The sequence below is a fragment of the Micropterus salmoides genome, unplaced genomic scaffold (assembly GCF_014851395.1).
Source record: "Micropterus salmoides isolate LMB-PRFRI ecotype aquatic unplaced genomic scaffold, ASM1485139v1 Ms_hic_scaffold_3, whole genome shotgun sequence".
Taxonomy (NCBI): domain Eukaryota; kingdom Metazoa; phylum Chordata; class Actinopteri; order Centrarchiformes; family Centrarchidae; genus Micropterus; species Micropterus salmoides.
In genome coordinates, this window is record NW_024042261.1 from 39,756,071 (window position 1) to 39,778,186 (window position 22,116).

At 40.9% G+C, this 22,116-nt stretch overlaps 1 protein-coding gene across 8 annotated transcripts in view; it reads left to right on the forward strand.

The window, feature by feature from the left end:
* Positions 1-22,116, forward strand: part of LOC119882727 (latent-transforming growth factor beta-binding protein 4-like) — a 101,649-nt gene that overhangs the window by 47,058 nt on the left and 32,475 nt on the right. For 6 of the 8 annotated variants that reach the window (XM_038692937.1, XM_038692934.1, XM_038692938.1 and 3 more), the window contains exons 10-18: positions 1,638-1,760; positions 9,827-10,003; positions 11,792-11,929; positions 12,799-13,113; positions 17,034-17,210; positions 17,710-17,838; positions 18,581-18,706; positions 18,822-18,935; positions 21,013-21,132. In XM_038692937.1, coding sequence (XP_038548865.1) covers positions 1,638-1,760; positions 9,827-10,003; positions 11,792-11,929; positions 12,799-13,113; positions 17,034-17,210; positions 17,710-17,838; positions 18,581-18,706; positions 18,822-18,935; positions 21,013-21,132 — 1,419 coding nt within the window. The remainder of the gene's footprint in view (positions 1-1,637; positions 1,761-9,826; positions 10,004-11,791; positions 11,930-12,798; positions 13,114-17,033; positions 17,211-17,709; positions 17,839-18,580; positions 18,707-18,821; positions 18,936-21,012; positions 21,133-22,116) is intronic. The other 2 variants (XM_038692932.1, XM_038692936.1) reach the window with 2 other exon arrangements.

A 22,116-nucleotide genomic window follows, 5' to 3' on the forward strand; every position in this document is an offset into this window, starting at 1 on the left:
TTTTTGGAACCGGACGTGACCGCATGTGACAATAAAACAAAACGTACCTTAAGCCCTGGACATACTTGCTTTTAACTACGCGTTCGCGCACGCCAGACGGCTGCCACGCGTGTCCTGCGTTGCTTTGGAGCGTAGGTTCTGCACGTCCCCAGGAATTAACGCCGCACGCCCGCGAGATGCAGTTCAGCACATGAGCGTGGGGGCAGTACGGCGATCTGACCTGCAGGTCAGCAGCAAGCTGGTGGTTTCAGGTTTAATCCTCAAGGTACACGCTAAGGATGCAGCAAGTATGTGAACAAACAGCGACGCCTGTTGAAAAGCGAGTATATCCAGAGCTTTACCTGAAAAATGAGCAGCCGACTCCTGATAAACTTTTTCTGGTTAAATGTACACAGAGCAGCGGCTACGAGTCGCCTCTATCCAAGGAGCTACAAGGTGACTGACAGGTCGCCATGGTAGCAGCTTGTCAATCAGCTTGTAGCCCCGCCCTAAAGCCTCCCCTGCTTCCTGGTCTCTGTTCCTCTAAATGGGACCATAATTTACTAAATGAACATCATGCTGTGTTGAAGAAGACTTGAAACTAGCGACTGAGACCAGAAACTCATCAGGAAAGTGTTTACTGAGGGAATAAATCAGCTGACAAGTAGAGACATTTTCTCACAGACTTCATTACAATCATGCTTCAGCGACGTCTTGTTTATACAGGAAGCGTTTCAGCTCCAATACAGATAAACTTCCCATTTCAACAGTCTAGCCCAGGGGTCGGCAAATACCGTAAGTCTGACATCAGGCCACATTTTTTTCAAGTTGTTCATGGCGGGCCAGAACATTATTTCAGTCAAATTATTTCAAACCCTTGTTGTGCACGTTTAGCTCAGTGGGTAGAGTGCAGGACTCCCGTTGGAGGAGTTGATGATGATCGATCCCAAAATCCTGCGGCCTTTTTTTTGTCCCTTGTTGGACAAATTGATCAGCCTATAAGGACACTTTTTCACATGCTCGCAACAAAGCATGTGCTGCAATGTGTGCGTGTTTGATCCGCATTGATAAACCTTCAGGGGAATCCAATCTCCCGTTTACAGACGGCGTTTTCAGAGGTGTGTCAAGCCAGAGACTCTTTTAAATGTCCTTCACAAATTTTAGTAAAAGCTCTCAATAAACTCAACTTGAAGCATTGCTTCAAAAAACGTTCTCGCACTTTTATTTTGGAGGCACAATCACGTAAGAGGAAGTGATTGTGTGCAGACCAGTAACTGCTGTCATGACTGAGCTCTATTTCAGCACCAGCCGCTATCAATTTATTTATTTTCTATTTGTCTGCTATCAAAGCAACCTGGCTGTGGGCCAGATATTATTGCCTGGCGGGCCGGTTCTGGCCCGCGGGCCGCCTGTTGCCGCCCGCTGGTCTAGAAGCATGACACTGTGGATCACTACTAAATGTGTGAGTGTGTTTATATTACACACAAACACTGAAATCTTCAGATTTATAAAGCTGTGTGTTCGCTGCTTCTGTTCTAAACATTTTACCTCCACAGCGAGACGGACGTAGAAACGACTTAAACAGCCGTTTGCATGACGAAGAGCAGCAGAGAAGGGCAGTGTGTGTTAATGTGTGTGTTTTTAATGTGTGTGTGTAGATGTGAATGAGTGCCTCCAGCCGGGGCTGTGTGAGAACGGGATCTGTGTGAACACCAGGGGGAGCTATAGCTGTGTCTGTAGGGCGGGGTTCATCCTCGACGCCACACATGCAATCTGTATCTGTAAGTAACACACACACACTCACACACAGCCGCCGGCTTGGGAATGAAATCAGGAATAACGCAGACTCCCGGTCAGGACTTCCTGAATCCATCTGAGCTCTTGTGTTGTCGGTCTTTGCACGGATCCCTTAAACTGAAGATAGAAGTTTATTTATTTAGAAAAAGAGACTATGAAATAAGATAAGGAGCAGATTTAGCCATACAGGATAATCTTCATCTGCAGTCCCTGTCAGGTTGATCATCAGAAAACATTAAAAGAAAACAAACACATAAGCACAAACAACAGAGCGCCTAAGCCCAACCCCCATCCGGAGAGCCGCCATGGGACCTGCTTTTGGAAAAACACATGTACGGTCGTCAACGTTGAGAGACAACTAATGTTTGTACACCAACAGTTTCCTCTTTCATGGTGAATCATCAAACTTCAACTGCACGCCACGGACACACCTTTCAACGAAAAGGCACAGATAGCACAACTTCTCATCCTCAATGGCTTTAGACTGCACAGCAAAAATTTGAAGCCGATTGGATTAATACTGTAGGAGGAGTTTGTTAAAGTACAGAACCTGTAAATGGCCAAAAATGACCCTTTCGGGCACTGCTTCCAGAGGCTTTTTTGTAGGTCAGGACATGATATATCTGCCACTGAAATTTCATACATCTCGTAGAAATGTGTCCTGGGGGCTAAGGAGACGCGCCCACGCATGAAAACCATAAGACACTTTTTTTTTGACATGTTTTCGAGCACATTTGTAGAAAGATGAAGAAGAAAACGATTTCCTTCAGTTTCCACAGGGTCCTTGCATGTTTTCACAACATCTTTTATTAGACCCTCCCTGCCTGGTGGGTCATGGAGGGTGTAATGTTGATGTGTAAAACAGTGCAGTGGCCCTTTAATATACAGGGCGAGGCTCGCCAGCAGAAGTTCACGAAGCATTTTGAACAACTCTGAAGGTCAACGGGCGTCTTTGTTAGAAATCAGTGGATCTCGTTGTTCCGCTGGACGTCAGTGGGTTCTTTTGTTCCGTTAGAAGTGAGAAGAAGTCTTTGTTCTGCTTAAAACCAGTGGAATCTGGGTGAAGTCTGGTGCTCAGATGGGTTTTGTGAAGCCTGACGGGAGCTCTGCTTATTCTGACCAGCATTCGAGGAGGAGGAGGAGGAGGAGGAGGAGGAGGAGGAGGAGGAGGAGGAGGACAGGTGGGTCTGCTGCAGGATGCTGGTCAGCCAATGACAACGTTCTAATCAAAGCTGATTTATTGAACCTGACGTCTCTCTGTTGCTTCCTGAAATGCTCGTGGAGGGGTCAGTTTTATGTATTTGTGTGTGTGTTTGGTCGTCGATGGTCAGCTGTGTTTTTGTGTTTCCTGCAGAGTGAAATACTCTTTGCTGTTGTTTTACTTTCCTTCCAGTCCTGCCTCCCAGAAATTACAAACTTTACACTCTTTTCGCTTGATAAATATATAAAACTGGGAAAAAATGTAAATGTTTATCAAAGTAAACACCCTGACTTGAGCTTTAAGTAACTGTTGACTTTATTGAAGGAAAACAGGGAATCTATATCAGATACGTTCTGTAAGTGCTCTGACTAAAAGACTCCGTGGTTGTTTAAAGCGAGACGCCACAGTCCAAAGTTATGATTTTGCTTCATTCTCTCAATTTTCAGATTTCAAGTTATTTTGCAACTATTATTAACAGACTTTCATAAAATGTACAAAACAATGTTGAATAATATATTTAAACATTATTAGTAATTGACTATTTTATACCAAGGCTGTTAACTGCAGATTGAGTAAATTTCATCTTTGTTAGTATTTCACATGTGAAAGTTCAGCTGGTCTTTTTAAACTCTCCGTATTGAATCGTATATGATTTGAACTTTTTTTTCTAGAACACAATGTTAGCTATCACATACTGTAAATCTAAGAGATGTGTTCATGTGACAAACAGTAATTTTATGCTAATCTTTAACAGCTGTTTTCCTGTTCGCCAAGTTATTTCCCTCGCCCTTGAATGGCGTCATTTTTACACGCTGTTTCTGAGGTCTTATTAGAAGACATTAACAGTTTGCTTTAAATATCTCTTATTCTTCTCATTTTTTTTTTTTTTACATTATATTTACATTTATTCATTTAGCTGACGCTTTTATCCAAAGCGACTTATAATTGCTATAGTATCTCACAAAAGTGAGTACACCCCTAACTGTTGCCAGCGGTTTAGACATTAACGGCTGTGTGATGTGTTATTTTGAGGGGACAGCAGATTTACACTGTTCCACAAGCTGCACGCTCACTACTTTACATTGTTATATGAGCTGCACGCTCACTACTTTACACTGTTCTACAAGCTGCACGCTCACTACTTTACATTGTTATATGAGCTGCACGCTCACTACTTTACACTGTTCTACAAGCTGCACGCTCACTACTTTACACTGTTATATGAGCTGCACGCTCACTACTTTACACTGTTCTACAAGCTGCACGCTCACTACTTTACACTGTTCTACAAGCTGCACGCTCACTACTTTACACTGTTCTACAAGCTGCACGCTCACTACTTTACACTGTTATATGAGCTGCACGCTCACTACTTTACACTGTTATACGAGCTGCACGCTCACTACTTTACACTGTTATACGAGCTGCACGCTCACTACTTTACACTGTTCTACAAGCTGCACGCTCACTACTTTACACTGTTCTACAAGCTGCACGCTCACTACTTTACACTGTTATACAAGCTGTACGCTCACTACTTTACACTGTTATACAAGCTGCACGCTCACTACTTTACACTGTTACACAAGCTGCACGCTCACTACTTTACACTGTTATACAAGCTGCACGCTCACTACTTTACACTGTTACACAAGCTGCACGCTCACTACTTTACACTGTTATACAAGCTGTACGCTCACTACTTTACACTGTTATACAAGCTGCACGCTCACTACTTTACACTGTTATACAAGCTGCACGCTCACTACTTTACACTGTTACACAAGCTGCACGCTCACTACTTTACACTGTTATACAAGCTGTACGCTCACTATTTTACACTGTTATACAAGCTGTACGCTCACTACTTTACACTGTTATACAAGCTGTACGCTCACTACTTTACACTGTTATACAAGCTGTACGCTCACTACTTTACACTGTTATACAAGCTGTACGCTCACTATTTTACACTGTTATACAAGCTGCACGCTCACTACTTTACACTGTTACACAAGCTGCACGCTCACTACTTTACACTGTTATACAAGCTGTACGCTCACTATTTTACACTGTTATACAAGCTGTACGCTCACTACTTTACACTGTTATACAAGCTGTACGCTCACTACTTTACACTGTTATACAAGCTGTACGCTCACTACTTTACACTGTTATACAAGCTGTACGCTCACTACTTTACACTGTTATACAAGCTGTACGCTCACTATTTTACACTGTTATACAAGCTGTACGCTCACTACTTTACACTGTTATACAAGCTGCACGCTCACTACTTTACACTGTTATACAAGCTGTACGCTCACTATTTTACACTGTTATACAAGCTGTACGCTCACTACTTTACACTGTTATACAAACTGCACGCTCACTACTTTACACTGTTCTACAAGCTGCACGCTCACTACTTTACACTGTTATACAAGCTGCACGCTCACTACTTTACACTGTTACACAAGCTGCACGCTCACTACTTTACACTGTTATACAAGCTGTACGCTCACTACTTTACACTGTTATACAAGCTGTACGCTCACTACTTTACACTGTTATACAAGCTGTACGCTCACTACTTTACACTGTTATACAAGCTGTACGCTCACTACTTTACACTGTTATACAAGCTGTACGCTCACTACTTTACACTGTTATACAAGCTGTACGCTCACTACTTTACACTGTTATACAAGCTGTACGCTCACTACTTTACACTGTTCTACAAGCTGTACGCTCACTACTTTACACTGTTCTACAAGCTGCACTACTTTACACTGTTCTACAAGCTGCACTACTTTACACTGTTACACAAGCTGCACTACTTTACACTGTTATACAAGCTGCACTACTTTACACTGTTCTACAAGCTGCACGCTCACTACTTTACACTGTTCTACAAGCTGCACGCTCACTACTTTACACTGTTATACAAGCTGCACTACTTTACACTGTTATACAAGCTATACGCTCACTACTTTACACTGTTCTACAAGCTGTACGCTCACTACTTTACACTGTTCTACAAGCTGTACGCTCACTACTTTACACTGTTCTACAAGCTGCACGCTCACTACTTTACACTGTTATACAAGCTGTACGCTCACTACTTTACACTGGAGCAAAGGGTCAAAGGGTTCTTCAGTGTCGTCACATGAAAAGATGTGAGGGGTGGACTCACTTTGGTGAGATTCTGTATATCAGAGGTCACACGCCTCTGGAGCAACAAGGGGTTAAGTGTCTTGCTCAGAGACACATTGGAGAATGTCGTAGTGTAGAATTGAACCCGGGTCTCTTACACCAAAGGCATGGGAGGAAATACCTCATTCGTGTATTAAAAAATAAAAAAACCAAAGTTGTAATTTTAAAAAAAGTGTCTTTATTTATATTAGCTTGTAAAGTCTCAACGTGATCTGTATAAAGTTGAGAAAATTTGACTGTGGCGTCTCGCCTTAAGCTGTTCATTGGGACTAACTAGCTGGACGTGTACCAGTGTGACATTTTTCCTGTGATTGGTACCAGATTAAATGGTTATATCCAGGAAATAATTGTGAAATTTAAGGACCGATAAAATCCCAAAAAATTCCTAATGTGTAAAAAAAAAAAAAAACAATTTGTACTTCCTGTTGCAGATTTGCTGAATATAAATGTAATTTCTAGGAGATGGAGTTGCTCCGTCCATCTGTCCATCACGCCAGGCTGACCAGAGTTAACTTGTGCTGCTAACGTTGTCTTGGCTGTTTGTCTGACTGTCTTCTGGTTGGTAAATACCGATCAGCAGTCTTTCATCTATTAAAGAACCCCCAGTGGTTTAACTTCTCATCTTGCTGCAGTGATGTAGAAGTGTACGCCAGGGTGTGTCACTAAACTCTGACATCACTGTTGGGTGTGGTCAGGTGCTATGTGTGTTATTGGAAATTCAGTAAACCACCAACATAAAATTTAATAGACGGGTTTCTTGTATACAAACACTGCTGGATGCGCAGCCAGGGGGAAACAGTCAATAGTCAACCGCTGAAACGTAGATTACGCATTGTTTGAATATTAACATATCCGCACGGCCGCGCTGCAGGTCTGCGAAGCCGGACCTTGTGTCGTTTAAGTCAGCAGCTCGCTAAAAGGCTAACGGAAGAACGAGGGAGTGAGGCGTTCTCTCCACAGCTGGAAGTGCTGCCATCAGGCCGAACTTAGCTGTGTCGCACTCAGAGGTGCAAAGAATCGGTCTTCCGTTGTAAACGTTGCGCGACCAGCAAAAAGCTTTCAACCGTGAACAATTTTGTATTGAAGCATCTGCTAAGAAACGTGAAACTTGGCCTGTAGAGAGAAACTCCGGCTGCTGACGTTGCTGCCAGTGAAGCCTCCACTCGGCTGGACGGAGCGGCGTTAATCAGTGTGTTGTGTTTTGTAAAAGCACTGAATACTTCTCTTATAAATACATGTGCAAAACAGGAACGTGACGGTCGAGACGCTTGCTTGATTTTTTTAAATCTCAGTGGCGTTAAAAACGTAATGCTTTGTAAAAATCCTCCTCATTGTTGCTGTTATGAGGACGCAATCAGTTTAAAAAGTCAGGAGGGCCCTGCTTTGTTTTTTATTACTTTTAAACAGCCTGTCTGATGCAGCATCCTCTGAGAGGCTGCAGTGTTTCAGTCCGGCTGCTTGTTGCCTCCTCAGGTTCATTATTGTTCCAGTAAAGTGGATTCATTTCTAAAACGCGCTGCTGAACAGGTTTCTGTCACTTTTAAGGACGGAGGTGGAAAGTAATTTTAACAGAACGAGTAACGTGACTATTTTGTTTTAATACCCAGTAATAAGTAAAGTAATAGGGGAGAGCAGGGACGATTGAAAAGCGACACGAATGAAATTAAGCGATTTTCTCTGAGCCCATAAAAAGTCTGAAATGTCAAACTTCCTCAGAACATACGGTGCTTTTTAAATGAGTAAAAAGTAAGTCATTACAATTTCTGAGTAATTTGCCCAACACTGCAGCTACATGTGCCGTTTAAACCGATGCTCTGCGATGACAGAGTTCTGCTTTCTGACCCCTGGTTGCATCTCGGTGATGACGTTGCACAGAAACCCGTCCATAGATCTTGGGCTGCATTTTAAATATCACTAAACATGAACTGATTTACTTTGTAAACAACACAAAACTTCATTCACAGTTTAGCCGTTTTTACAAATTAAAGTTATAACAGACCGTCAGCGATGCCTTTTTTTTATATCCCATCCAATCGTCTTATTCAGTGTAAATTAAAATATTGGAATTAATGCAGCTTTTACAATTCTTACCTTTTATATTGCAGTTACTGCTGGTAGAGCAACAACCTTTCAGTGTAATTTAAAAATAAGAGGTTTTCCAAACACGGTGGCAAAATTGGAACTAGAGCTAAAGCAAAGGTTCCGACTTCTGAAATGTGAATGTGTTGCTGGTTTTCTTTTTCATAAAAGACTGAATTTAATTTTCGGGCTGTTGGCCGGATAAATCCACACAGACGTCAATGAAAAAATGGGCTGTATTTTCATTTAACTTTTTATAAACCAAACCATTAATTGATCAAGCCATAATTTGAACTGCGTATGTACTGCGCAGTACACACATACTTATTTTAGCTCAGTCAAACTCACATATTCAAAAGCTCTGTCTCTGTTTCCATTATAGTATTGATCAGTGTTTTGATTGATGCCAAATCAAAATGGATATCCAGGCCGCTAAGTGCTGCATTTTAAAGTGACGTTTAAGGAGTTTAAATGTGCGATCTTGTGTGCCGCCCACAAGTTTGGCGATATTTGATAATTCTGACTAATATCGTTCCGATTCTTCAGGTTCTCTTTGTAGCCGTTAATGTTTCTGATCCTTGTTCTTTAGAGCAGCGGTTCCCAAACTTTTTAGGCAACGCACCCCCTTCTACAGCTTTACCGGGTTGCTGCACCCCCCCCCCCCCAGCGCTGCTTATATAATATAATATCATTTATTTTTTTACTTATGTATTTGCTCAATGTCCCACACACAGCACTATCTGATTGGTTACACGTCGCGAGCAGCGGAGCTGTGTGTTGAAGGGAAGGCAGCCGATATTACTGAAGGTGCAATAAACATCAAAATCTGATGATCTGTTTCTATGATGACGAGCAGCGCAATGTTCCTGTTACACCAGAGTCGCTCTGCCCTTATACCCACTCACTGCGCTTACACACAGCATGCATCTGTCTTCTCTGTATTTTCACTGATGTAAAGTTAGATATTTACTACTTTAAAAAGTACCAGCGGCAGTAAAACCTTTTCTCAGACTGTGATATTAAACTTCCCACATTTCACTTGCGTGCCGAACCGTGCAGAGGGAGGCGGGGTTATGTTTTTAGTTTTAAATAAAATTTACAAAGGAAAGTTTTCAATTCAAGTTTTTGTCTCATGAAAAATTCCACAAAAAAATAATTGTTGTAGTTGTTGCACTACTACACCACACTTTGGGAATCGCTGCTTCAGAGGGACCCTTGGTTCTTAAGAGAACTCCTAACAGGACATGTTTGGGAAATGTCTACATAAAAACAGAAAGCTACACATGGCACCTTCACTTTATGCTCCAAGGAACTTCATGGACAAGGTCTCTGTTTCCTGTTCTTGCCTCATTTCTTCTCATATCCAATCAAAATCACAGGTGGCTGTGATGTCAGAGCTTGCTTGATTTGGCCGTGCCGTGTTGACTTTAGCCTGAATGCACCTGGAAGCAGCATGTTACCGATTCTGCATGCAGGGTTCTGCCGGTGCCTCAGCTCTGACTCCCAGACCAGCTCTAGGATTTGTAACTCTGACCTCCTGTGTGTCCTCCTCAGCCCAGAGTGTGATCTCACAGGAGAAGGGTCAGTGTCACCGGGTCCTGGGTCCGGGCCGGGGTCCGGCCTCCTGCTCCCTGCCCATCCTCAGGAACATCACCAAGCAGATCTGCTGCTGCAGCCGCGTCGGCAAAGCCTGGGGACCCGACTGTCAGAGATGTCCCTACTTCGGTTCAGGTTGGTTACCAGGGAATTGTACGCTATATTCTGGCTGGTAAGCTAAGATTTTAAAGTGGTCGCAGCCTTCTTATTCATCAGAACGTTTACATGCCGACACTCCTGTCTAAGCGCTCAGGTCGTCCAATAAATAATAAATAAATAAAGTCGTAATAGTACGAGAATAAAGTCGTAATAGTACAAAGTCGTAATAGTACGAGAATAAAGTCGTAATAGTAAAAAGTCGTAATAGTACGAGAATAAAGTCGTAATAGTAAAAAGTCGTAATAGTACGAGAATAAAGTCGTAATAGTATAAAGTCGTAATAGTACGAGAATAAAGTCGTAATAGTATAAAGTCGTAATAGTACGAGAATAAAGTCGTAATAGTACAAAGTCGTAATAGTACGAGAATAAAGTCGTAATAGTACGAGAATAAAGTCGTATTAGTACAAAGTCATAATAGTACGAGAATAAAGTCGTAATAGTACAAGAATAAAGTCGTATTAGTACAAAGTCATAATAGTACGAGAATAAAGTCGTAATAGTACAAAGTCGTAATAGTACGAGAATAAAGTCGTAATAGTAAAAAGTCGTAATAGTACGAGAATAAAGTCATAATATTACGAGAATAAAGTCATAATAGTACGAGAATAAAGTCATAATAGTATAAAGTCATAATATTACGAGAATAAAGTCGTAATAGTACAAGAATAAAGTCATAATAGTATAAAGTCATAATATTACGAGAATAAAGTCGTAATAGTACAAAGTCGTAATAGTACGAGAATAAAGTCGTATTAGTACAAAGTCATAATAGTACGAGAATAAAGTCGTATTAGTACAAAGTCGTAATAGTACGAGAATAAAGTCGTAATAGTACGAGAATAAAGTCGTAATAGTACGAGAATAAAGTCATAATAGTATAAAGTCATAATATTACGAGAATAAAGTCGTAATAGTACAAGAATAAAGTCATAATAGTACAAAGTCGTAATAGTACGAGAATAAAGTCGTAATAGTATGAGAATAAAGTCGCAATAGTATAAAGTCATAATATTACGAGAATAAAGTCGTAATAGTATAAAGTCATAATATTACGAGAATAAAGTCGTAATAGTACAAAGTCGTAATAGTACGAGAATAAAGTCGTAATAGTACAAGAATAAAGTTGTAATAGTATAAAGTCATAATATTACGAGAATAAAGTCGTAATAGTATAAAGTCATAATATTACGAGAATAAAGCTACATGTTAGGGGAAATATCAGAAGAGCAGCCTGCCGCCTCCATGCATTAAAAAGAGAAACGTGGAGAACATCTTGTGAAGTTATAAAACGATAATAATTATCGCAATATAATTTTATAATTTTTATAGAAGGTTTATAGATAACGTTTTCTTTCTTGTAATTACGAGAAAAGGTGAGAAAACATTTTTTATTTCTCTGGTGAATGCAATACGAAATATATGACTTGAAAATAGTCTTTTATTCGATTGAAAGTCACAAACCGGCGTTCAATCCCCCACTGTGACCCGTCCACCAATGTGTCCCTGAGCAAGACACTTAACCCCTCGCTGCTGCAGAGGTGTGCGACCTCTGACATGTATAGCAATTGTAAGTCTTGGATAAAAGCGTCAGCTAAATGAATAAATGTCATCAGGCTGCAGTTGTTTAAAGGTCTTAAAGGTGTTGCAGTAGTCCACGCAGGTCTCTTTAAGTCTTGTCTGGACACGAAACCTCGGATTCTGTCTCTCTTGTTTCAGGTGATACCTGTTCAGGAAATGATCTTCTCTCTGTCTCCTTCTCCAGTGGCCTTTAAGGAGATCTGTCCCGCCGGTCCTGGTTACCACTACTCAGCTTCGACCCTGCTGTTCAACCAGAGGCTCACCGAGCAGCTGGGGAGCCGAGGCGCTCCGCTGGTAGTCCAGGGCAACCAGGATAACCAGGGTACGTAATTTAGATCAGAGTCTTAACAAGCTGTGTGTGCTTTTGTCTAAAAGCACCAGTAGACGGAGGATGAATCCTCCCGACTTTGGTGACCCCCTTATTTTTCCATCTAAAGCCACCAGCAGAGTTGAGAGGAGCTGTTTGTGGGCCGCCTGGTTCCTGCAGTAAAACTCCTATTTTTCCTGTCGATGCCTCGGCATGAAACTCTCCTGATGGAACAATAGGTAAAAAAAGGGGTTCACCCTGGACAGGTCGCCAGTCCATCGCAGGGCGAGTCTTTATTTTACCCCCCAAAAAGTTCCTTCTCGGGGGAACAAACTTTCTAGGGCTGGGCGGTATGTCGGAATATGAGCTATACCGATATAATTTCAAAGGAGATATGACATTAGACAACACTGTTTATAGCCATATAGTTTGATATTGAGTTAATTAATGTTTCCGTAAAGTCCTGCCAGCGTTTGCTCCTCTCTCTACATCACCGCGCAGCCGTCTACTCACAAAGTCTCTAACGAGATGCAGGGAGACACAGAGCTGGTCGACGCTGTTAAAGACGTGGGCTGTAAAAAGAAAAGCACGGTTCAGTCAGCGTTTCCCACACAAACCTCCCGGGGTTAGGCCACACGCTGTAGCTTTTATCGGAAACACGGTGAATATGATACAAGTCGCGACACTGTGGAGAAGTTGTACTTGTACCTGCTGCCAGGTACTTTTTTCGTATCACCGAAATTTGCAGGCATGCAGCCTCTGAAACGCGCCTGTAGTCTCGTTAGGCTGAAGTTAGGATAAGGTTTTGGCAGAGGGGGAGCTGGACCAGATTTCTGAAGGACATCTGCAGGTCACGTTCATCCCTCCACCCTTCCCCCCTTCAGGTCCTAGTTCTGGGTCCAGTAGCAGTGGAGCCTCCAGGTCTCAGCAGAAACCCTCTTCCTCTGGAGCGACCGAGGCAAGTACCTCCCTGAGTTCTTCTTCAGGTGTCGGATCCAGCGCCGGATCTGCTGGTACCAACACCAGGCCGAGTCCGCCTCAGCCTCCACCCCGCCAGGTCGACTCTCCCTCCTCCAGACCGGTTCAGCCTGGCAGCACCAGCAGCACAGCCACCCAGGACAAACCCCAGACTCCAGGCAGACCCGCTCCATCGTTCACAACACATGCGAGGCCACAGCCTCCGTCCACCGGGAGCCGAGGTAAAAATCTACGAGTAAGCCGGTTTAATCAGTTCGGTTGCACTGTTTGACAAACTTTTTGCTGACTTGATCGCTAACGGCTAACTGATGGAGTCTGTTGCAAAACATGTAGTAGCACAGGAGCCTCTCGACGGACCTGCAGGGTCACATGAACAATGGAGACAGCCTACAGCATCTCAGCAGCCTCGCTAGCTGGTCTACTAACTGTGGTTGTACAAGTGTTTTTACCATCTTCTCCTGCAGTCGCACTGCAAGGGGAAAATAGTTTTTACAGACCAAACTGACCTGAGAAGAAGAATTATTTACAAGATTATTCTTGATCTTTTACGCAAGCATTTCTGATATTTCACAAATTTGTTTCTGTCAAGTTTTCCTCAATATTTTACTATTTTCTTTCTGATATTTAACAAATTTTTTTTTGGATTATTTCCAAATATTTTGCATATATTTTGGGGTTATTTTCTTGATATTATAAGTAGTTTTTACAGATTTTCTTAAGTGATATTTCTTGATATTTTATACAAACACATGATATTTTAAAATTTTCTTTCCGATATATTACTAATATTTTTCTAAATCATTTTATGACATTTTACAGATTTTTCTGGATATTTTCTATATATTTTTCAGATATTTTTGTATGGATATTTTACTAATATTTTAATAACTTATTTTTTCCCGGATTTTTTAAAAGGATATTGTTTTGATGTTTTACTGATATATATATATATATATATATATATATATATATATATATATTTACTTATTATTATTATTATTACTTTTGTCTCATACTTTACCGATTCTTTCCCTGTTTTTTAAAACTTTTTATTAAAAGACATTTTAAATAAGCATTAGGTTAAATGAAAGAAAGGGGCTTTTGACATTATATCCATTATGAAAATTCATGTAAACATAATTTAAGGTTTGCTTGATTTAGAAAACATGTAAATATTATTTGTTTGTGCAGAGTTTTCCCTCAGATTCTGTCTAGGTTCTCCTTCATTAGTACACTTTAAGTACATTTACTAAAGTACTGTACTAACCCAGCAGCAGGGGCGTTTTTAGGATCTTGAAACATTGGGGGCTTAGCACAGCCCATAAAACTTCATATCTTCACATAATAATTGATAATTCCATCTTAAATGTGCAATTGTACTACCGCCTGCCTCGGCCAGGACACTCTTGGAAAAAGAGTTTTCTGGTTTAATAAAGGTTTATAAAACAATTCAAACTCTAAAACTGTAACAGAATATAATGCAGAGCAGCTCTCAGCTTTCAGATTTGTTTCTCCTGTAGATCATCTTTTAATATCATCACTGCTGAATCAACACACAGGCAGGCGTGACTGATTGAGGTAACCTCTTTAAATGTGCATGTGGCACCTTTTTACCTCATCAATAATAAATCAAATCATTTTAATTCAGTTAGAAACTCCTGGACTTTAATAGCTCCTGTGTTTCAGCAGTTTTCTGCATATTCAGAATCTCTCTGACGTTTCCCGAATAAAAGATATTTTGAGGTCAAACAGGATAAATCATCTTAAACTTTGCAATCAATCCGCGGTCCACCTGCGCCGCTCCGTGTGGATCCGTACCTCGGATTCTGCAACCCGTTGCACCACTACTATCCATGTTAGTGTGGGGATGTTTTGTTGTGCAGGATCACAGCCCCTGTGTGTCCACATGAGGAAAGGTCAAGATGGCTATCAGAGTAAAAATGGACTGTCTGTTGCATCAGACCAGGCAACTTGATGAGTTTATATTTTTAAGTAGCCCATAAAAAGTTCAAGTCCTAAAATTCGTGATTTATTTTCATTCATAATGATGTTCCACTTGTCGGTGATATTGAGAGTCTTGAGACACAGAACGGTCTTCAATGCAAACTATGATGACATAATATTAACCTGACAAAGTCATTTTACTCTGAGAACTTTAGAACAAACTGCAGTCTGTCTACCAGCTGTCCATCCAACTTCCAAGCTCGTCCTGCTGTGACCTCTGACCTCTTCCTCTTAAAATACTGCAGGATGCTCGTCTCTGCAGGAACATTCTGACCAGTGTTACCTTTAAATTGTTTATGGACATGGATGCACACATTCAGGACTTTTTAAGGTCAAGGATGGTCAGAGACAGGGGCCAAAAAGTGGCCCAGGAGTTTGTCCCCAGTCAGTCTGCTCTCCAGATAAAGTATTTGTCGGGGCCTCTGGGTCTTTAGAGAACTTTATTCCTTCTAAAGTAAAGTAATCACCTCAGCTGAGCCCTTCAGTACGATGAATAATAATCCATATCTTCATCATGCTCACCATAAACTGGTGCTTTGTGCTGGTTCTGACTCTGTTCTGCTATAGACCTCATCTCTGCTGCCTGTCTCATGTTCACCACAGCAGCACTAGTACTGGTGCCGCTGGCCAGTGGCGGGTAGAGTACTCAGACTCTTTACTCAAGAAAAAGTACAATTACTCCCATAAAAAGAACAAAGCTGACAAACCTGTTTCATCTGCTGTTCATCAGGTTAGAAACAGCTGCTGAGCAACAGGTTATTTCCAGAGAATGCAGTTTGCTTTGCTTGCTGATTGTTTGTCATTTAGCTGTTTCTACAATTATTTTCCTTTTTAAATCTCCATGAAGGTGTTGATCACTTTAAAATATCCCTTTTGCTGCCCAGCCAACTATTGTTGCCTGTGCCTTTTTATTATGGAGATGTAGCCAATCAAACGCTTGCTTTGCAGCAACACAGGCAGCCAATACAATCTGATTATTCCTGAAGCATCTAAATAATCTCCACAACGCAGATAACGATTGTGGCAGTAACACGAGAGCAGCTCGTTGTTGAAGCAGGTAAAGCTGCATACAGAAAATAAATAACAGCTGGCAGCTGCTGAGTGAAAGATCCGTTTCACCGGCGACATTCTGTTTATGTATTAAAGAAAAGAAACCGGCTGATGTCCAAAGCGGTGCTCGGTTCAACAACAGGACACTTTTAATATATCTCAGAGATCTTACAGTTCATTTGCTCTGCAGAGAATAAAGACGCTTTTAATGCGCCGTTAATGGAAACGGACGCGGGCTGCAGTGCCGTGATGTGGCTCACATCAGTAGAACATAAAGGCTTAAACTGAAAAGATATTTGCCAGATTTTCTAAATGTTTGCATCTGCCCAGCTCTGGCTGTGACGAGCGCCCGACCAGCGCTTTACTGCGTAACTGCACACAGCCTGGATCACAGCTCACTTCTGTTAATGAAGCAAAATGCAGATTACAGACTGCTGAAGTTCTGATGGTTTGAATGGAAAATAAAAGTCCAGTAGATGTACCCAGCCCTGCTGCAGACAGCATCACTGCTGCCTTCAGCTAGAAGGAACAGCAGCACAAAAGTCTGGAATATTGAGGCACTTTGCTGCTTCGGCCTCCTCTTTTCTTCTCCCTCAACATTTCTACAGGCTACATTCTGTCCGCGACTGATGTGGACTGTGAGTGACTGACCGGTCTCTTAATAAACCGCCTCCTATATGATCCAGCTCCGAAATCGCCTCAGCCAGGAAGGCAGTGCGAAATAAAACATAGACAAACATAGATTTTGAAATGAAACGTGTAAAATGGCTCCTCTGCCTGTCAGGTGATGAAACTCACCACAAATCCACACAGGTTAATTTCAGCGCCTTTGATGCAGCTGGATCATCTTATTCTCCGCTAATTTGCAGGACAATAAATAATATACAACAATAACAATAATCTCTCTCGCTCGCTCATAACGTTAGTTAAGCGAGTAAAGTTAAATTTTCGGCCTTTTGTTGTTTGTTTTTTAAAAATTCTTCTGAGATCCGGGGCTTTTCGAAAAACATCCGGGGCTACAGCCGCTGCCCAGCAGTATAGAAAGTAATATAGATAGAATAGTAAGTAATCTATCCTCTGTCCTCAGCAGGCGGTCAGTCCTTCTCTGTGTCCCGGACGGATCAGCCTGAAGCCAGAGGGGACTCTCTGCCTGCTCCAGCCCAGCCACAGAACCCTGAGCGTGGGTCGAGGCCCAGTGGAGGGCTCCCTCCTCTGCAGAGCAGACCAGCTGTCACCCCGACCCTCCGGCCCACCCGAGTCCAGAGTGAGTACCAGCGGACACAGAGTATAGTGTCTGTAGAATCAGGGACGGTCTGTAGTGTCTGTCTCAACCACCGGGACGCCCTGGATTCTGTTTTCTGGTGTTACTTGAATGCTGCAGGCCGGCATCCGCGTTCAGTTAGTGGAGCAACACCAAACAAAGACACCTGCGTTTACTGCCAGCTGAAATCTGACTCCGAGCAAAGAACCCAGCTTCTTTACGTTCTGTGGGAAGACCAAAAGACTTCATATCGAATACCAGCAGCAAGTTTACTTTAGGAGTGAAGTGTTTTGTCATCAAGCATCAAATTCTTCTTTAATGCTAATGCAACCGAAGTCAAATCACAGCAACCCTGGAGACAATTACAGCATCAGAAACAAACATCCAACCACTCGAGATCACAAACATGCATCACAAACAGTGGCGATAAAAGAATTTCCCAACAAGGTCAAATAAAATATAAAGTAATATAAAGTAAGAATAATGTGTGTGTGTGTTGCAGCGCGAGGTGTGTGTGAGAGCAGACCGGGTGTGTGTGGGCGTGGCCGCTGTGTGGATCAGCCAGGCGGAAAACACACCTGTGTGTGTGATCAGGGATACCAGCCCAACTCTCAGCGCACATACTGCCAAGGTGAGCACACGCAAAAAATGTGTTTTTATCTAATGGATGAAAGAAAGATAAGAGAGTTTTATTCAAATATGTTACAAAAACTTTTCTGATATTTTTCCTGGATCTTTTATTTATTTTTTTTTGTGGAAATATTTGAGTTTTTTCCTGATTTTCTCCTTTATTTTACTGGAAATAATTTTCTGGTTTTAACAGATTTTTCCCCCAGATATTTTACTAATATTTTTCACATATTTTACTGATTTTTTTTTTTTTGTGTGAAAATTTCACAGGTTTTTTTTTCTAGATATTTTACTGATTTGTTTCCGTATATTTTACTTATATTTTTCAAATATTTTCCCAGATACTGTATTTTCTATAAGTTTTTCAGATATTTTACTTTTTTTTAACCTGAATGTTTTACTAATAGATATCAGATATTTTACTGATTTTATTTGGTGGAAATTTCACAGGTTTTTTTTCTAGATATTTTACTGATTTGTTTCCGTATATTTTACTTATATTTTTCAAATATTTTACAATTTTTTTTTCTTCAGATATTTTACTAGTATTTTTCTGATATTTTCCCTGGAAGACATTACAACATTTTTCTATGTTTCAGAGTGAGTTTAGTGATTATTTAACTCAGAAGCAAACGTTATAATAAGTGTTTATTGTAGAAATAATGGTGGCAACAAAATTGAACACCCTGTTTACTGAATGAGATTAAATTTTGTTTAAATTGTGTGTGTGTGTGTGTGTGTAGATGTGAATGAGTGTGTGCAGTCTCCAGGTGTGTGTTCGGTGGGAGAGTGTGTGAACACCATGGGAAGCTACAGGTGTGTGTGTCCGTCCGGATACAGGAGCAGCAGCCAGCTGACCGGCTGTCAAGGTGACGTCCACTTCCTGCTTGTTTTTATGTGCTCAGGTTGTTTGTTCTGCTTCACACAAACAACAAACAAAGATCTCTAAACAACTAAAAGAAGCTCACTCTGTTACGTCCTCAGACATCGACGAGTGCCAGCAGAATCCCTGCAGCAACGGCCGCTGCGAGAACACGCCGGGCAGCTACAGGTGTGTCTGTCGCCTTGGGTACAGGCTCAGCGGCAACACCTGCACAGGTAAAGAAGCATCATAGCATAGCAACTATATAATTACATCTTTCTGTTTAGGAGAAAAACAAAAACAAATGATATTTATTGTTACAGTTGCTACTGAGAATGATTAGAATTACAAAAACTAGTTAGGAGCAAGCAGAAAAGTAAGAATACATGACAGAGAGATGGTTCCTCGTACGGCTGAAGTGGCAGATGTAAATTTTCTGTTACTTGATACTTTACTACATTTTAGAGGGAAGTATTGTAGTTTTTACTCCACTACATTTATGAGACAATGATCAATAAGCTAATAGTTAGTTACAGATTAAACTATCCAACGGTGTATAAAGTAGTTAACCGTTTGTACCGGTACCGGGGGCGATGGTGCTCTGGGCGATGATAATGATTGAAACATTTTTTTTGGCCGTTTTAACTCCGAAACCCGCCGATGTTGTTGCTCCGAGTCTAAGCGGGCGCCATCTTGATTATTGCGCAATACCTGCAAGCTTCCTGCCTGCTGTCGTCTTTTCTGCAGAGAGGAAACATGCCGCTTGAGAACATACGGTGCTTTTTGCCATTTTGTGGCCGATCCGTTGGAGATATATAGACATGCAGGGTATCAAATGAAAGATCGATTGATACCCCCCCCCCCATCACTGTGGGATGTTCAGTTCTCAATCTACAGGCCTGTAAATCATGGGAGTGCTTTTGGTGACAGGATGTTGATGAATACTCCTGTTTTTATCAATATTTCAATGTTTTGTCATTTGGAAATAGGTTGTATGGACTGAAATAGTGTTTTAAAGATATCTATCAATAAAAGTCTGCATTTTAACAATAAATATTGCCAAAATATGGAAATTCGCCTGGTATATTTGAAAATGTTGTATGATAACTGTTGTATTTTAGTTATTTTCATCAGATTTACAGTTACAATTGCATTCTAGGTGTATTAGAAGATATTCAGTTGCATTAAAAGCTAACTCAGGATGGTTTTGATGGTTTATTGCATCAAAATATAGCTTTTTTTACCAGGCGAGGCTAAAAATTTCAGATTTTTTCTTTATTGCATCCATGTAGTCTGTAAAAGCAAAATAAATATATTAATACTTAATATTAATACTTTTCAAAGGAGACCAGGATTATGCATCTAGGCCAAATGGTTGAGGAGTTATTCCTGATTAATTTTGGGTTTGTTATTTTAGGCGTTTTTTCTGGATGGTCTGTTTTCAACATTAAAGTAGCTGCACAAGCTAAAACATTAAAATACTGTTTCAGGCTTCAGTTTTAATACGATACGATATTATAACACCTTGAAAGGGACCATTATTTCCAATGAGTGCTTTTACTTGCACTACATTTTGCTAATAATACTTTTGTACTTTCACTTGAGTCTGTTACGTCCCGAGGTGTCTAGGGGTATTGGGACATAAACATAAACCGGATGTTGTTGGTTTGAAAGGATATTTATTTGAAGTAATGCAAATGGTGCACAGACAGAAAATGGGCCAATGGGTGCTGTGGAAATCAACAAACAATTATAACAAAAGGAGATCCTCAAAAGGAGGAGTCAAATATTCAAAACAGGACTTTTACTTGTAACAGAGTATTTTTACATAGTGGTATTGCTACTTTTACCCCAATATTTACCTAATATATTTCAGATATTTTAGTAATGTTTTTACGAAAATTTTGTATTTTTTCCCCTTGATATTTTACTGATATTTTTCACATATTTTACTTATTTTTTTCACATATTTTACTTATTTTTTCAAGATATTCTACAGATTCAGGATATTTTTTTCCCAAAATTTTACTAATATTGTTCTGATATTTTCCTGATTTGCTTGGTAAATATTTTACAAATTTTCTGGGGCTATTTTCCAGAATCCTTTTGAGCAAATACAGTATAATTAATATTTTTTTGATAGTTTACTAATAGTTTTTGAATATTTTACTACTAGTGTTTGGATATTTTGCTAATATGTTTCCTGATATTTTACACGTTTTTGTCAGATGGTTTACAGATATTTTCCTGTTCTTGTATTGGCTCGGCAGCAAACCGTGTCAGCAAAGTGTGTAAACGCTGTGCATGTTTCAGACGTGGACGAGTGCGAGGACGCTCTGCAGTGTCCAGGTCAGGAGTGTATCAACAGCCAGGGCTCGTACCGCTGCGTCTCCTGCCAGGCTGGATACAGACTGCTCAACAGGGTCTGCACAGGTAAACTCTGTCTGTCGGCCTCCAAGTGTTCCTCAGTTCTAGTGTTAGAAATAAGACAAATTTACCAATAATGTTTTAACTACAGTAAACGGAAAAGGTCTGTGTAATATGGCCTTTAGATTTAACCACTTCTAATGTTATTCTACATGTCTTTAACTGTTTGAGGTCATTGCTGGACACACTTAGCTTAGCATTCAAACACTTAAGGACTGTTTTCCTTCTTCTTGTGTTGAAATGAGTACACAAGTATATGTGTTATATGTGTATATATATGTTACACCACAGCAACTACCGATAGTAGACCTCATCACAGCCACAGAATCGGCCATTAGGAAAAACAAATTAACAGAAACAGAAGCGGAACAGCTCAGACTAAAGGTATCTGCAGCCCTTTCTAATGCGAAGGCCCCCCCTTCCAACCTCACCATCCAAGAAAGGAAGGCTGTGACATCTCTGAGCAAGGATCAAAACATCACTATCCTACCTGCGGACAAAGGAAGATGCACGGTAGTACTTAACACAGCTGACTACCAGAACAAGGTCAACACACTACTAATGGACACAAACACATATGAGACACTGAGACAAGACCCAACCAGGGGATACATGAAAAAGGCCATAGAATGTCTACAACAGTTACAGAAGGACAACACCATCACCCGTGAACAATATTACCGTTTGTATCCTGGAGAAGCCATTCCTTGCATTTATGGACTACCCAAGATACACAAAGAAGGATTTATCAGCAGCATTAACTCGGTCACCTACAACATTGCCAAACACATTTCCACCATCTTAGCTCCATTGGTGGGAAACACGCCTCACCACGTCCAAAACTCTATTGACTTTGTAAACAAAGTTCGAGGACTGAAACTGGACCCAGATGAAACCATGGTATCCTATGACGTGACTTCTTTGTTCACCTGCATCCCCACCATAGAGGCAGTAGAAACCGTCAGGAAACGGCTAACACAAGACAACACC